Source organism: Phyllostomus discolor, chromosome 14, assembly GCF_004126475.2.
Source record: "Phyllostomus discolor isolate MPI-MPIP mPhyDis1 chromosome 14, mPhyDis1.pri.v3, whole genome shotgun sequence".
In the NCBI taxonomy this organism is placed as follows: domain Eukaryota; kingdom Metazoa; phylum Chordata; class Mammalia; order Chiroptera; family Phyllostomidae; genus Phyllostomus; species Phyllostomus discolor.
This window is the reverse complement of record NC_040916.2, coordinates 17,512,341-17,530,018: the sequence shown is the minus strand read 5'-3', so window position 1 is coordinate 17,530,018 and position 17,678 is coordinate 17,512,341. Positions and strand designations below refer to the sequence as shown.

Here is a 17,678-nt window from a genome sequence, read left to right as displayed (position 1 = left end):
GAAACTCATTTTGAACAGTGTTTGTCCTTTTCTAAAGGAGAATCCCCATCCTGTTGTTTCCTAGAAATAGTGTATTAGTTTATATTTTAATACATGCTTTCATTAATTTGCTTTTTTTAATGTTGAAGATCTAGTTTTTGAAAGTCATTGGGGTGCCAGTGCATGTTCAGAGTGAAACCCAGAGGGTGTGGAGCTGCAGCCCGGCACGCACAGAGCGTGTCCTCCTGTTGGGCAACGGAGCGAGTTCTTGAGGTTGACAAAGCAAAGGTGGAATTAAATAGCTCTTACTCTCAAATTAAGCATAGTCTCTGTTAGAATAATTATGATGTTCCCTAGCACCTACTGAGTAATAAGGACGTGCCAACACTAGGCCTCTGAGAAATAGGGGAGCCAAGGCTGTACAAAGTGTGGTGACTTTGGCATAAGACACAAGAGCTAAAAGATATTTAGAAGAATTGAGTTTATAACAACTAAGTCACCTGAAGAGAACTGCATTTATACTAAGGAGTTTAGTCATTTGTTTTAAGATCTAAATTTTATAATGAAGTGCCTAAAAGGATACGATAATCTTATACTAGTTTAACTCCCCTAAACATGCACTATTATGATTCACCTGGGGACAGGTACCCTAAATGTAGGTAGAAATTACTTCTGTGTATATAAGTGTAGAAATGATTATGAGTGAAGTTCTTTCATTGCAGGCAGTCAAAGCTGAATGACTAAGTAAAATGAGGATTTATTGAACGATGGTAGGGTAGTACATAGAACGAAAAGAACAGAATGGCTGGATCAACTGGAAAGAAAAAGCACCAGGTGAGCTTTGGTGTTCCAAGCAGCAGGGCCCCTGGACTGACTGTCAGGGTATGCCTATCACATTGTCTGTGGTGAAGGACATCTTTCTCTGTTGGTTTTTAAATTCAGAATTCTTTCTTTTAAGTAATTGTTTTGGTTTTGAGCTTATGACTATGTGTGTATGTCAGTACTGTTTAATTTTGATAGTCTGTTGTTTCATTAGCTAGCGTATCTCCGCAGACGTCCTTGGGGAGTGGGTAGCCTTTTGCTTCAGTGCTCTGCTTCTCCTGGGATTAGTGTTTGCTCTTACGTTTTTAGCCTGTGAAAATATCTCTTTCTTTCTTTCAGCTGTGCATTTAAAAAGACGGTTTTTAAGTTTTATCCAGCATTTTTAGGTGTTCTGTGAAGCTTCCTCAGCCGGTCTAGTCTGCTTTGTTTCCAGAAATGAAAGTCAGTCTCTCCATCCTCAGCGCAAAATCGTGTTTTAAAACATGCATCAGACCGCATTACTCCCCTGCTACTACTTTTACAACTGTTAACACCTTCCCTTCATCTGCCCCCTGCCTCTGTATTCAGCCTCACTTTTAGTTACTTTCACTTGGTATGGTTTGGGAGTATTGGGTATGTTTCTCCAGGCGGCCATGCTTCTTCCCACCCCACATCCCTCACTTGCTTCTTTATATCTCAACTGAAAAGTCATTTCCTCAGGAAGACTTTCTGGCCACTTTGAACTCCATTAGTGCTGTTGTCATGCTCCCCTAGCTTCCTGTGCTTTCCTTTTTATTAACATGCATTGCTTTTCTGTTTACTTGTTTAGTAACTGATTTCTCTCGGAAGGCAGAGACCGAGTTAGCCTTCTTGGTCACTGTCCTTCTCTGGTCAGTAGTACAGTGCCTGGCATGTAGTGGACATTTAAAAAATATTTGCTGTTGAATATTTAATATTTATATTTAAGGTTGTTATTAGACTTCTTACAAACTAAGCAGCATGGGGAATGGTATATGACAATTAAATCATTCTCTGGACTGGGTTTGAATTATTTTTTAATCTTTAATTTGTTTACCTCCAAACCCTGGACGTCTTGAATTAGTCTTTTTTATTTTGAAATAGTTTTAAACTTACAGAAAATGAGTGAGAGTAGTATAGAGAATCCATGTATAGTCTTCATCCATTTTTCCCTAATGTTCATAGTTTATCTAGCCATAGTACAGCTGTCAAAACCAGGGAGTTAACATGCTGATAACAACTCTATTGACTAAAACACTGTCCATGTTAGAATTTTATCAGATTTTCTCCTCAGGTCCTTTTCTGTACAAAGACCCAGTTTGGGATCCCACATTGCACTGAGTTGTTTGTTTAGCCTCCTGCGATCTATGAGAGCTCCTTAGTCATGACTTTGACACTTCGATTACTATATTTGATGAGTTATTTCATACCATATCTCTTGTTTATTTTTGTGATTCTTAAAAAATTAGCAGATTCAGGTTATGCCTTTTTGTCAGGACTGCCACAGAAGTGCAATGTCCCTCACAGTGCATCATTTCAGGGTGCCTGTGGTGTTGGTAGGTTTTATTTCATTGGTAATATTAACCTTGATGACTTGCTTAAAGTAGTGTCCACCCTGTTTCTGCACTGTAAAGTTATTATTTTCCCCTTTTATTGGTAAATATCTTCCTACTTTTTAAATTTTTGCCCATTGATTTTGCATCTTTTGATAGATCTTGCTTACAGTAATTTAATACTGTGGTGCCTAATGGTGATTTTTATGTTTCTCTCATTACTTCTAAATTTATTAATTAGAATTCTTCTGTAAGGGAGAACTGTTCTTTCTCCCACATTTTTTACTTCTTCAATTATTCATTCATATCAACATAGGCTATGGATATTTGTTTTATTCTATAGATTATAATGCATTACTATCATTTGTTTTATTGCTTTGGCTATTTGGAGCTTCTTCAGGCTAGCTCATTTTGACATGTCCCATTTTTTTGTGAGAATTTCTTTTCTAATGTCACAAGAGACTCCAGGCTCCTCTTGTATTTTCCCTGCTCCAGCTCTAGAATCAATCTCTATTCCTAAGAATCCTGACTCGTTTTATTGGAGAATGATATTTAGAAGTTAAGATCTGAGTGCTAGGAGTGTTATTGTTATTATAGTATCATTGCTCCTACACTCTGATAGCAAATAGAGCCAGTAGGAGTGTGCGTATGTATGTATTAATCCTTGTGTATACACATATGTATATTTCTATGTCTGTATGTTTACACATGAGTATATATTTATATTAACAACCAGTATTTCATACTAATGATATCTCTGATTCTACTGCAACACTACAGATTCATTGTAGCTTTTCTCCTTTTCTAGCTCCCCAAGGCTATTTCCTAGTACTAATCCTCCTATTCTTTTTTTTACCTGAAATTTGAAACTTACCTGATATTCCTTATCCCAAGAGATGTAGATTATTTAAAGTCAATAATTTAATGTGTTAAGTATGCTCGGGGTTGGTTGTTCTGGTCTCTGAGAAGAGTTATTTAAGAGGGTGTCCGGGAACAAGGAAGGTAATGTGAATATGAATATTGGGGCTGGGGGAAGAGATGGTTTGGGGTATCTAGGGAGAAAATGTTCAGATAGAACAGCTTTCTAAAAGTCAGAGGTAAGAAAGTAAGAAAAGTATGGCTGGTTCAGGACACTGAATATAGTTCAGGGTAGCTGTAGAGGTTGAGAAGTAGTTTATAGTTTTAATATTTTATTTATTTATTTATTTTTAGAGAGGGAAGGGAGGGAGATAGAGAGAGAGAAAAACATCAATGTCCAGTTGCTGGGGGTTATGGCCTGCAACCCAGGCATGTACCCAGACTGGAAATCGAACCTGCGACACTTTGGTTCACAGCCCGCGCTCAATCCACTGAGCTATGCCAGCCAGGGCAGAAGTTTATAGTTTTATACAGTTGTGGTTGGAAAAGAAGCTTGACATGAGTTCAGCCTTCTTAAATTTGTTAAGACTTGTTTTGTGACCTGACATATATATCTGTCCTGATGAATGTTCTATGTGTGCTTGAGAAGAACATGTGTTCTGCTGTCGTCGGATGGAATGTTCTGTAAACGTCTGTTAGGCCCATCAGGTCTAACTCACAGTTTAAGTCCAGTGTTTCCCTGTGTACAATATATTGTCTGGATGATCTGTGCATTGTTGAAGGTGGATTATTGAAGTCCCCTGCCATTATTGTATTACTCTCTATTTCATCCTTAGATGTGGAGTCCAACCCCTTCTCTCCGGGGAGAAGCTGGGAGTTCCCTCTCGGTTGCCGGGTGCTTTGCTGGTGTGGTGTTTATAGTGAGAGTGGGTTGTCAGCCTTTCCTTACCATTTCACTGTGGGTGATGTGGGCATTTTCTCACTCAGCTAGTTTCTGGGTTTCTTTCAGAGGAAACAGTTCTGTGCGTAGCTCTAGATTCGGTGTGTGGGAGGGGAGAAGATGAATTTAGGAGCCTCCTATGTCACTGTCTTGGACTGGAACCCACAGTTCATGTTTTGTTTTAAGAAAGATACAGCTATAAAATGTGCTTTAGTTGCTTAGATGGTAAATTTGTCTATAAGTAATTAAGAGCCCGACTTTGATTTTTGGATCAGAAATTAGTTGAGGTTTTTTAATTGAATCAAATATGGTCTTTTTTTCCTTCAAAGAAATGAAATTGTTGCCTGTCCAAATCTTCTATTTAAATATATGTATAATCACTTAGGTTTTGCAAAATTTGCATTTTAGTAGCTGGTTATTTATTTCTTTAATTCCATTGTTTTATATACTTTTCCATTATTCTGTCATCTTACTCAGTATGATTTTGGGATGTATTTTGATTTTCAGTCAGTCATTGGAAGAGTCTCTTTATCAGTGGCTACTTTTTGGGTCTAATTTGAATGGTTCCAGAATATAAAGGGGGAGGAAAGCATATAAAAGCCTAGCTTTGAGGGAATTTAAGCTAAGAAATTTTATTTTAGTTGTTATGTTGGAATGAAATTAGAATAAAATTTGGGAATATTGGGGGAAATTCTCAACACAGATGTAGTTTGTGTATCTTTAAAAATTAACATAGAATGGAATATACTTTGGTTTATATCTGACTGGAATACTGATGTTATGTTTATTATAAATGCATTCTGTCTTTGGTTACATGCCTGCTGCTTCAGAGAGAAATAGTTACATAGTTGTAGTTGTTTGAAAGCTTTCTTCCTGAAATAAATAACCAGAGTCCTTATACTACTTATGGTTCATTCTTGTGCTCATCTTTGTTAAAAAAAAAAAAGAAAGGAAGAAAGACTAAAAATTCATTTCATTTTGGGTAATCATCAAATATTTTGTATTTGGTTGATAGTAACTCTAGTCTTAATCATATATATATATATATATATATATATATATATATTCTGTTGTTTTGCAGAAGTGAAAAAGAACTATGATTAGTAATAATTCATAATAAACCTAAAGGTAGGTTTAGATAAATTTGATTAACAAAGTAGCTTTAAATAATGGATGCTACTTTCCAGTTATATGACATAATTAACAAGGCTAATAGAATTAGCAAATAGAAGACCTTCAATAAAGAATAGGTAATTCTCTTGAAGATAACAGTCATCTGTATACAGATTAGTATTTTGTCATGTTGGTTAAATGAAGAACAGTGCTGAAAAAAAAAGTCCATTTTTATTGTCCTTTTAGGGAATTCATTTCCAGAGTTTTCATATATACTAACTCCTGAAAATGATATGCCTGAGTAATTGCCAGCATTCAAGGAGTCCTCTTTCAAATGGCCTTCCCCTGATTTTATAAAATAAGATCTTGGCTTTTGCTCAGTCTGAATTTTGTTATGATGCATGCCTCTTGGGCTCTCCAACAAAAGAACATAGACAGTCCCCAACTTAGGATGGTTCAACTTTATGATGGTACAAAAGTGATACCTACTCAGTGGACACTGTACTTTGAATTCTGATCTTTTCCCAGTCAAGCAGTATGTGACACAGTACTCTGCTATGATGTCAGCAGTGGTAGGAAGAGAGGTGCTTTACCTACTGTAGGCTACTGCAAGTGTTCTGAGCATGTTTAAGGTGGACTAGGCTAAGCTATAATGTTTGATAGGTTAGGTATATTAAATGAATTAAATGTATTTTCAACTTATGAAGGTTTATTGGGATGTAACCCCATCATAAGTCAAGGAGCATCTGTTGAGAAAGTAAGTGATAAACGGGATAACATCCTTTTGCAGCCAAATTATTGTATTTTCAGTTGTTTGTTTTCAGTGAAACTAAAGGAGGACTTCATTGTCTGTATATTATTAAAACTAAGTTTGAACAATAACTCCCTATGCTGTTTTTGGAAAACACTTGGAGAATTGGCATTGCTACAACACACTTTCATTCTGATCTGCTTACTCATTTATGTGAACACGTTTTCTTAGCACTTAACATCTATGAGATGAAAAATAGGAATAGCAGTGCTAGTTAATGGTCTCATTCTACAATATTCATGATATTCTAGCAAATGATATAATATTCATCATTCAAGTAATGTAATATTTATTATTTCATTAATAATAGCAATAATGTAATATTTATCAGTAGGTATATGAACTAATTGGGAGAAAAACTATCCATTTAAATATGATATTTATTTTCAAATTCCTAACAATTTTAATTGTGATGTGTAATACTTATCAAAGTTTATTACGTATTTATGTTATGCTGATGTAGTGTGTTCTGATAATTGTAATGGGTAGCTCAATGTAAAAGAAACTTTAATATTTAGATCTTTATATTTAGGAAAGTTTTTGTATGTAAATTTTAATTTATGTACATTTAATGGCTAGGAAGTATGATAGGATCACCAGTAAATAACTTTCAAACCTAAAAATATATTAGAATAAATTCTGTAATGTTAGTAGAATGGGAATACAAGTTAAAGAAGAAAATGAAATAATATAAACTTTCCAGCTGTTAAAGAACTTATTTTTTTGTACTTGATAATGAATGATGGTGGTTATCATATTACTATGACATTTAAATTCCCATTAGCTACACTTAAAACAATGTCACTTTATTTTATTATTTGTTTAATCCTCACCCAAGGATGTGTTCATTGATTTTAGAGAGAGAGAGAGGAAGGGAGAAAGAGAGAGATACATTGATGTGAGAAAGAAACATCAATTGGTTGCCTCCCATACATGTCTGGACCAGAGATTGAACCCACAATTTAGATATGTACCCTGACTGGGAATTGAACCAGTAACCTTTTGGGGACGATGCTCCAACCAACTGAGCCACCCTGCCAGGGCAATGTCATGTTATTTTAAAATGCAGATAATTATAATGTACCAGAAATTACATTATTTATAACTGTTTAAAAGTGTTCTGCCCTGGCTGGTGTGGCTCAGTGGATTGAGTGCCGGCCTGCGAACCAGAGGGCCACCAGTTCAATTCCCAGTCAGGGCGCGTGCCTGGGTTGCAGGCCAGGTCCCCAGTGGGGGGCATACTAGAGGCAACCACACATTGATGTTTCTTTCCCCTCTTTTTCCCTTCCCCTTTCTCCAAAAATAATTAAATAAAATCGCTTTTTAAAAAAGTGTTCAAATCTTTTGTCATAACTTAGAAAATATGAAAGCCCTGGGGAAAAATAGAATTTCAAGTTATTTATTCCTAATTTGTAAATCACACTTTTAAAAAAGAAACCTCTTTTTTGTAAAGCCATATAACCAATAATGCTAAATAGTCTTTCTGTATTTTATGGAAGCTAGTCACATGTTAATTTTTATCAGCTCTCTTTTATGAGTAGTTTTTGAGAAGCCCAGAAGTCATGGAAACTACATGGAATATAATAAAAATGCAAAAGAGGTGGTGGTGATATTAAAGTTCACCTCTGAAACTAGTTCCACAGAATAATGTTCCTGGAAATCTTAATAGATACTTTTCACCTCTTTCCCCGGCTTCTTCCTGCCATTTCCCCTCCACCCAACCAAGAGGGATTGTAGTCTTGTAAATAACTTGGGGAAAAACTGTCTCTGTTTCATAGTATATCAGCATAGTAAAGCTTCTTTTGTCTTAAAGCAGTTTCTCAACCTTGGCACTGTTGACCTTTTCGGGGAGAGAGGAAGAGGGAGGATGTCCTGGGTGCCTTGTAGCATGTTGAGCAGCGTCCCTGGTCTCTATCGATTAGACTCCAGTAACACCCTCCCAGTTTGATGACAAAAATGCCTGCAGACATTCCCAGATAATTCCTGGGAGCAAATTTGTCCCTAGTCAAGAACTAGCATTGTACCTTAAGCAGATCGGTTTAACCCTGTTTATACTTAACATTTTCCAAACTTACTTGAATTTCTTAAAATTCTTTCTTCTCCTTTACCCATATACCTAATGTCCTGGGAATGCTATTATAAATTATTTAGTAAAAGTAAACTAATTCTACATTTTTCCCTCCTTTTCAGATGTCTCCTTAAATCTCTCCAATACTTTTCATTGAACTTAGAATTAAATTCAGATTCCTTAATATGGCCTTCCTGTGTGTGAAGGCCTTTGTCCACCCCTCTAACCTTATTTTGACCTGCTTTTGGGTCTTCTCAGGCACCCCAGTTTCTTTCTTAATATGGTTTTCCTTCTTTCCTGTTGGGAATCATTTAGCCTTTGCTCTTTCTTATTCTTTAGGTTCAGGTCTCAGATTAAATGTTATCTCCTAAGGAAAGGTCTTTTCTAACCATCTCTTAATCTGCCAAAAAGGATGGTCATCCATCCAGGTACTTACCCCCTCTCTATCTCAGTACCCTGTTTGTTGCCTTCACAGCACTCTTCAGTTTGTGGTTCTGTGATTCTTTTGTGTGGACTTCTTCCTGTCTCAGTCACTAGAATGCCACCTCTATGTGGGCAGGAACCACGTCTAGCTAGTGCATCCTTATATCCTCAACATTTAGCACAGAGCCTAGCATCTAATAGGTAGAATAATTATTTGTTGAATTAATGAATATGCTTTGATTTAGCAGTGTGTTTTGTTATAGAGTTAAACTTAAACATTTTGTATTGAAATATAGTTCAGATACTGTAAAATTCACCCTTTAAAAGTGTATAATTCAGTGTTTCTAATATATTTACAAGGTTGTACAACCACCATCACTATCTAATTCCAGAGCATTTCATTACTGCCCATTCCCCCTTCTGTAGCCCCTGACAATCACTAATGTACTTTCTCAGTCTTTATGGATTTGCCTGTTCTGGACCTTTCATATAAGTGGAATTTTGCAGTATGTGTTCTTTAGTGTCTGGCTTTTTTCCCTTTGACTTTTTTCTAGGTTCATCTATGCTGTAGTGTATAATAATACTTTATTTCTTCCTACGGCTGAGTAATATCACATTATATGGATACACCATGTTTTGTTTATCCATTCATCAGTTGGTAGACTCTTGGACTGTTTCCACTCTTTTGGCTACTATAAATAATGCTGCAATGAGCATTTGTGTATAAATTTTTGTATAAAACATATGTTTTCACTTCTCTTCAGTATATACTTAGGAGTAAAATTGCTAGATCATATGGTAGCTTCATATTTAATTTTTTGAGGAACTGCCAAACTGTTTTCCAAAGTGCCTGCATCATTTTACATTCCCACCAGTGGCATGTAAGGATTCCCGTGTCTCTCATCCTTCCCAACACTTGTTACTGTCTTTCCTTTTTATTGTAGACCTCCTGCTGGGTATGAAGTGGCATGGTGGTTTTGATTTACATTTCCCTAATGATTGGTGATGTTGAAATGTTTTGTGTTGACTGGCAATTTGGGGGAATATCTGTTCAGATCCTTTGCCCATTTTTAACTGAGATATTTGTCTTTGTATTGTTGAATTCTAAGTATTATTTATATATTCTAGACACTAGTTCCTTACCTGATATGTGGTTTGCAGATATTTTCTTTCATTCTGTGGTTGTCATTTCGCTTTCTTAATAGTGCCTTTTAAACACAAAAATTTTTAATTTTGAAGAAGTCTAATATATCAGTCTTTTTTTAATCACTAATGCTTTTTTGGTGTCTAAGAAACCATTGTCTTGTCTAAGGTCATGGAAATTTGTGCCTGTTTTCTTTTGAGAGTTTTATAGTTTCAGCTTTGACATTTAGGTCTTTGATCTATTTAGACAGATTTTTATGTATGGTGTAAAGATAAGATAAGATAAGAGTGCATCTTCATTTTTTTGTGTGAATGAATATTCAATTGTTGAAGCTTTATTTTTTGAAAACTTTAATAAAACATCAGAATTTTCACAATTATTAAATCTGTTTCAACATTTACAATTCAAAAAAATAATATATGAAGCACATACTGGTATCAGACATTATGTTGGGTATAGGATCTATAAAGGTAAGGAAGATAATAATTCCTACCTTCATTATCTCACAGATCTGGCACTTAAGAAAATTGAAAGCAGCAATAAAAATGTGAATGGAACATGTATTTGAATAAGTTAATAGTGGTTTTAAAGAATTGATTTTTGAGAGATTGTATGTGGAAGTAAGATGACACTGATGGTATAAAAATAAAAGTATTCCTGAAAACTGCTGTAAAAAGCACTTGATGGTGGTTGCTATGCAGTAGGAATATTTTACCTTGATTAGTACTCTTAGGGTTATTTGATGTTGACTTAGTAATTTTGGAGGTGGATGAGGAAGAAATTGCCTGTCATCTGCAAATATGCGATGAAGGTAAGACCATAAATAGAAATGACAAAAAAAAAGTCTTTGCCTCATTTTCCCTCTCTCTCTCTCTCTCAATCTCTCTCTCGTGTAACTGACTAAATTAGTATTTATTTAACTCAGAGCAGAGTGTTCTCTGAGTCATACTTCATGAATTCTAGATTTGTTTTACCCCTTTGTCATTTTTTGTTGTTGTTAATGCTAAACTTACAATCATTGATATTCTTGCTAAAATGTGCACTTATCGATGCTGGCTTTCTTTGAACTAGGCTTAGTCTTCTGTGACTAATTATTGAATTCATGTTAAGTTCATTTTGTAGTCTGCTAGGGCTGCCATAACAAAGTACCACAGACTTGGCGCCTTAAACAGAAATCTGTTTTCACAGTTCTGGAGGCTTGAAGTGCAAAGATCAAGGTGTCATTTTCTCTGGTGAGGCCCCTCTTCCTGGCTTGCAGAGGGCTTGCTTGCTGTTTCTCACATGACCTTTCCTCGCTGTGCACATCTAGCGAGAGGGAGGGATGGAGGCAGAGGGATGTCTCTTCCTACTGGAACAGGGCCCCATCCTTATGACTTCATTTAACCTTAACTATGTCCTCAAAGGACCTGTCTCCAAATAAAGTCACACTGGGGATTAGGGGTTCAACATATAAATGGGGGGCACAATTCAGTCCATATATTCATGTTACATGTAGTAGTCACTTTAGTAATGTTTATTTTATATTAAGAAAATACAGTGAGTCTCTGTAAAACATTTTTACTGAAGGGGAAAAAACCTCATGCTATTTAGGTTCTCTACACCTACACTTTCTCACCTAATAAAACAAGGGAATTGGGTCGGTTTGTTTTGGAACACTGAAATTCTCAGTTCCTTCAGTTCAGAGTGACTTCTAACATTACTCAGCAGATAGGATATAAGAGGTGTCTTGTAATAGAAATTGATCTTGTATAAATTAGCATTCTACCAACTTCCCACAACTGAAATAAAAAACGTAATTATTCTGTGTATCTCTAAATTCTGATATGGACACTCTGTTCATCTAGCTATGCTAGTTAGCTTTTATTATGTATAATTTAAAGATTTGGTTGTGCCATGTTTCTCTTTTTGTTTCAGTAAATAATACGCTTTATTTATACAATATAATTTATCTTTCATGAGTAAGTTTCATTATAATGGATTCAAGTAATACAACATGTATAGAGAGCAAAATATGAGAATTTCTCTCATCCTCCCTCCTCTTTCAAAGGAGATGACCACAATTAACAGTTTGAAATGTATCCTTGAGATCTTATTTCTGTGAATGAACATAATCATATTTATATATGCATTTTTAATAAATGAGATCATCCCATATATATTCTGTTATCTAAAATTTTTTCCTCAACAGTGTCTTTTGGGAATTTCATACATACTAGGATGTATATATAGTATTTTTTAAGTGGCTACATAGGGTTACACAGTATTATTGTAATTTATTTAACTATTCTTTTGTTGGACATCACTTTGTTTTCTTTATCACTATTCAGAATAATGGTGCATGAACATCCTTGCATGTACATCCATTTGTGCAGAGACTCCTTTAGAACATATTTCCCATGTGAGATTGAATGCACTGAACATTTGGTCACTACTGATTGTCTTTGAAAATGCTTTACAAATTTACATTTCCACCAACAGGAGTGAGAGCGTTCATTTACCTTCACCATTGCCAAAATAATATAGTATTTTAAAATCGCTTCCAATATGATGGTTGAAAAATTATATTTCATTAAAGTTGTATTTACCCGATATCTAGGATATTGAGCATCCTGTTATGTGTTCATTGGTTGTCTGTATCTCTGAATTGCTCTAATTTACCCATTCATCTTTTGAGGTATATTTTTAATATTGATTTGTAAGAATTTTTTAAAATGTATTTTGCATATGAATCATTTATTCACTTGCAAGGTAAGTGCTAAAATGTGTAATTTATCTATGCTAGCTTTCTTTGAACTAGGCTTAGTCTTCTGTGACTAAATGTTGCAGATATGTTTTTCCTGTCTTTTCTTCTCTTTTATTTTAGCTTATGGTATCTTGTGGAATGGAGATATTTCATTTTGTGAGAATACTAGTCATTCCCTTTATGACCTGTGTTTTCTGTGGTGTTTAGGAAGGCTTTCCCCATGTAGAATTACTTAATTTTTTTCTGGTACTTTATAATATTGTTTCTTTTTTCTGTTTTGCTTTTTTAAAAACATCAATCTACTATCTCTCACACACCCCCAACTGGGAACCTGGCCCGCAATCCAGGCATATGCCCTGACCAGGAACCGAACCAGCAACTTTTCAGTCCACAGGCCACCACTCAATCTACTGAGCCACGTCAGCCAGGGCTATAATATTGTTTCTTTAACTTCATTTGAAGTTTTATTAAATGTATGGTCAATGAACCCAACCCTATTTGTTATTTAGTACATTCTTTTCACACTGAGTTGAAATCACCTTTATTTTAATCTAAATCTCTGCATATATACAGATTTATTTCTGGACACTCTCTTCTGTTCTTTTCATTGTGTTTTTATCATTTCTTTACCAATAGTGTACTTCTAACTGCTGTTAGTTTACTATGTCTTTTGAAATCTGAGAGGACAAGGACATTTTCATTCATTTAACTTATTTTGTATCACTGTTCTTGCTGTTTTTAATCTAGCTTTTTTCCCTCTTTACTCTGTTTGCTGTTACTTCTCAGAGTTGCAGAAACCTTACTAAGCCTTCTGATTTGTGGCTCTTAAGTTATATGTGAACTGGAAAACTACATAATAGACTGTGGTATTTTAGGCAAAACAGTCTCTAAATTGAGAAAATGAGGACTTCACATGAGAATGATTTATGGGTAGAATGTTCATACTTTAGTACATAAAACTTATTTCATATGTTTTAGTTTCTTAGAGGCTTAGATTTTTCATTTCTAGGTTCTTAGTAATATTTTAAATAGTTGAAGTTGCTGAATATGCAGTCTATATAAACATTAATATTGTTAAAGCAGCTATATATTATTTGCTGAACAACTTTGTTTAGTTCTATCAATGAAGAAATAGGTTAGGTTAATGAAAGCTGCCTGTTAACAGAGAAACAAAGTAAATATGACCAAGCCCATTTTTTGCTTTAGGGTTTTCTTTCCTAACAATACAGCAGAGAATAAAAGAAAAAGAAATAGTAGGTAATTAAGTATAATAAGGTATTATTTTAAATCAGCTATAGCCAGGTGCTATTATAAGCAGCATCATTACCATGGAGCACCTTTAACTCAAGGTCAGCTTTTTAAAAAGGTTTGACTTGCTTTGTGCTCTGAAAAAAATAATTCGCAGTGGCCTTGGGCAGCTATAGCCTTTGTTGTACCTAAATTGCTGAGTGTACATGAGAAACTTATAGTGGCATCCTTTCTTTACTGCAGAATCAATAGAATCCTGCATTATCTGTTCAGCTCTAAAGCATAAGAAATAGAGTATATAAAAGTTAATGTTTTACATAATACTAATTTGTTTATGTTTTTGTTATATGAATAAAGTGAATAGATTTGATTTGCTCTTTAGAACTTCATTTTAAGCTTTTTAAAAAAAATCTCTGGTAGTATTAATTAGTATGTATATGTGTGTGTTGCATAGTATTCAGGGAAATATTATTTCTCATTCCTGGATAGGTGAACTATTTAAGGGTTTCTGGGATTGCTCTAAGATTTGGGGGACCTGAGAGACAAAAGCACCTATAGTTTCTCTAGACATTTCAAGCTCAGAGTGCCCCAGAAACCTGGAAATGAGTGGTTCTATATTGTGATTAGTATCTGGAGTCTAGTCGGACTTCACTTGGGCACAAAACATACCGTTTTAGGTTGGGGCTTCCTGAAGCTGCATATACTTGTACTCACAGGAGTCAGTAAATCAGTGTGCTATGTCAGAACTCACATAGGGAATCTAGGCTGCAGAGACTGACACTGATTGGCACACACAACCTTTTAAAAATGTCTAGATTTATGGCTTCTTCTGAAAATTTGGAAGATCTGACAACCTGGGCCCCATATCACCACATGGCAGCAACTAGCCAGATGGACACGTGCTCTCCAATTTGCCAGAATCCATACCATTCCTTATCCTAAAAGTGGCTGTTTCCATTTATCACCATATTTGCATAATCACCCACTTGCTTAATTCTTTATGTTTCTACCCAGCATCTGAAGGTTTGGAATACCTAATTTAAATCTTACTGTCTGTCTACATGTCTTTTTCTATGCCTTGTATAGTCAAAGTAAAAATGAGTAGATAGCAGTGTAATATTGTTAGAACAGTCAACTCATTTTTTCCAGAAACATATGACATATTCATGCCTTCATGTTCTCTTGCATCTCTTTTTTTCCTGAAATATCTTATTTGTTCTCCTATAGAATCCTACTCATTTCAACTGTGAACACCTTGAATCTTCCTTGATCGCCTCTGTCCACAGTAGTGCGTTCTTCTATTCTCAGGACACTTATTTTCTCTGCCACTATAAATTTATATAACAGGGGTATATTGAATGTGATTCAACTAAAAAATAATTGTGTTCTTGTGAAGAGGACTTTGATTAGTTTTTTCTTAATATGGTTCACAGTTCATTTTTTTAAAGAAATCCATATATTGTTGTTATTTTGAAGACTAAGAAGAGTGACTTTAAATTTTATTTCCCTGGTTTTCCTAAATGGCCTTCGGACGTTAAATTTAAATATTGTTTTTCTTGCTTTCAGTTACAGATGAGGACACAGTCAAGAGGTATTTTGCCAAGTTTGAAGAGAAATTTTTTCAAACCTGTGAAAAGGAACTTGCCAAAATCAACACATTTTATTCAGGTGAGTGGGGTTTTTTGGTACAACATACCAGAGACAATTTCTGCTGCTACAGAAGGAGAAATTCTGCCATGTCATTGTTTAAACATCTGGTCATTGTTGTAAAACTGGGGTTTGTCATTGTCCTACTGTGCCTAAGGGGCATTTTCTGTAGCCAAGGTGGGAATGCACCTGGTCTCAGTGTTTAAGACATTTTTATGGTAGTTGTCCATGTGTTATTGCAGTTGCAAGGATCTGGGACCTCATTGTAAAGCAGTATCTTGATAGAGCTTCACTATAGCCCAGTCCAAAGCTTTTAAAGAGTCAGAAACTTATTTCTCTCAGAGCTGGATTGCACAGTTTCAACTTTTTAATTACAGCAGTTTTGTGCCCTCCCACTGCATTGTGAAACACTCATGTCTGTCTGTAGAGCACGGTTTGCAGTGGCATCTACAAGATGCTGTTGAAACTGAAGAAAATACTAGAACTTTATTTATTTATATTTTACTCTTTTAAATTTTGTATTATATGTTAACTTCCCTACTCTTTATTTTATTTTATTGTTGTTCAAGTTTAGTTGTCTCCATTTTGACCCCACCATGCCCCCCTGCGCCTCCCATCCCCACATTTTTTTTTCTGTCTCACAGAACTCAGGTTCCTGGAATCCCTCATTGTATTCCACTTGAACAGGCCCCTCCCAGAGTTACTTCCATCTCCATCAATCATTTTAACCACTTGCATCCCTTGTACTTATCCTGCCTTTTCCCTTATTGCTTTGTAGTGCTTCTGCCTGGCAAGAAACTCCAGCTGGACTGATCCAGCCATTGACTTTCTTCATGTGTACCCTGAGCTGCTTAGGACAGCTGGGGAAAAAATCATGTAGCAGAACAGATTTGAACCACTATAAATTCATTGTTGCATTCTTAACCATGTCCTCAAACCTGCCTGTGGGTCCTGATCAGTGTCCTTTGCCATGCTCCAAAGTGCTCTTCTAAACCCTGTACCATTCCCTTGAGCTCTCTGACCTCACCATCTTCCCCATCATGCTCATTAACCTTCTACCTCACCAATAAAAATAAAGGCCTTCAACTCCTGTTGGTGTATGATACTTAGGAATGCCATGTATTCTTCCCCGCATATACCTATGGCCATTCTTACCCTTATTAATTTCCCTCCAATCTTTGTAGACAAGATGTCCCTTGACAGTGCATGCCACATCTGTACAACTGCTGATTAAATTTCAGTTCCTTGAGACCCTAGTCCTCAAATTGTCTCCTTTAAGAATTATTGAATAAACGCATTGTTAACTTCCCTTTTTATTGGTTTAGCCTCCTTAGCAAGTCACTTCCTTCAAACAAAAAATAAGTAAATAAAAAGGGAAGCAAATATCGTAACTTTGTGTCCTCCTCCTCCTCATCTTTCATTGATGGCTGGACTTCTTCCTAGGCAGAAGGAACAGTCTATGCAAAGGCACAGGCCATTACAGCACATGGCATATGTACATGTCCTCTTCAGTACGTTACAATCACCTGGAAGGCAGAGACAAAATAGAAATATTTGAAACCATGCAAATGTATAAATTTTCAGCAAGGGGAAAATGCACAGAAGGGATGGTGATTTTTCAGGGACAAAGATCATTTCCATAATTAGCAGGCAGGAGGGTAAAGAGGAACCAGCAGTATAGCCATGAGCTGTCGGCTGAGGAAGAGCAGACTGAAAGAGGAAGGCATTTGCAGTAGAAAGAGCATTGAGACTGAGAAAAGACCATTGGGCATGATCTAAGGCTGTAAATGAAAAAAAAATGAGGTAAAGGTTATTAGCATTTTATTATAATTTTTTTGGAAAAGATTTCTGTGTCCACCTCACTTAGATCACAAAGGATAGATGATACATTGTAGTTCACAAAGAAAAATAAATACTCTTAATAGATACATAACTTTTATATTTTGAGTTATAAATAGATATGTATGTTTTGTGTATATTTGTATGCATCTATATATGTGTGTATGTGTAATATATTTAAATAACTTTTTCATGAAATAATACTTATCCTTACTACTAGCCAATACTATTTTTCATATTTAATTATTTCTATTTGATCTTTAAAATCCTGATTTATGATCCACTAAGTTGCTTCTATGACCCCATATTGAATTATATATAACACTCAGTTTGAAAAATGGTATCTTAGACTTGGTTACTTTTCAGAAACAATTTTAAGCTTTCCACTATTACAAACTTGAGGCCTGTGACTTAATGACTCCCTTTTTCTATGTGTATGGGAAAGGCCACTCAGGTATATCTCTTAATGGCATCACAGAGTAGGTACAAATTT

At 35.4% G+C, this 17,678-nt stretch overlaps 1 protein-coding gene across 1 annotated transcript in view; it reads left to right on the top strand.

Annotated features, from left to right (window-relative positions):
* The window catches only part of XPR1 (xenotropic and polytropic retrovirus receptor 1), a 133,224-nt gene that overhangs the window by 63,256 nt on the left and 52,290 nt on the right, over positions 1-17,678 (top strand). The window contains exon 3 of the mRNA XM_028530568.2: positions 15,266-15,367. Within this exon, the coding sequence (XP_028386369.1) occupies positions 15,266-15,367 (102 nt within the window). The remainder of the gene's footprint in view (positions 1-15,265; positions 15,368-17,678) is intronic.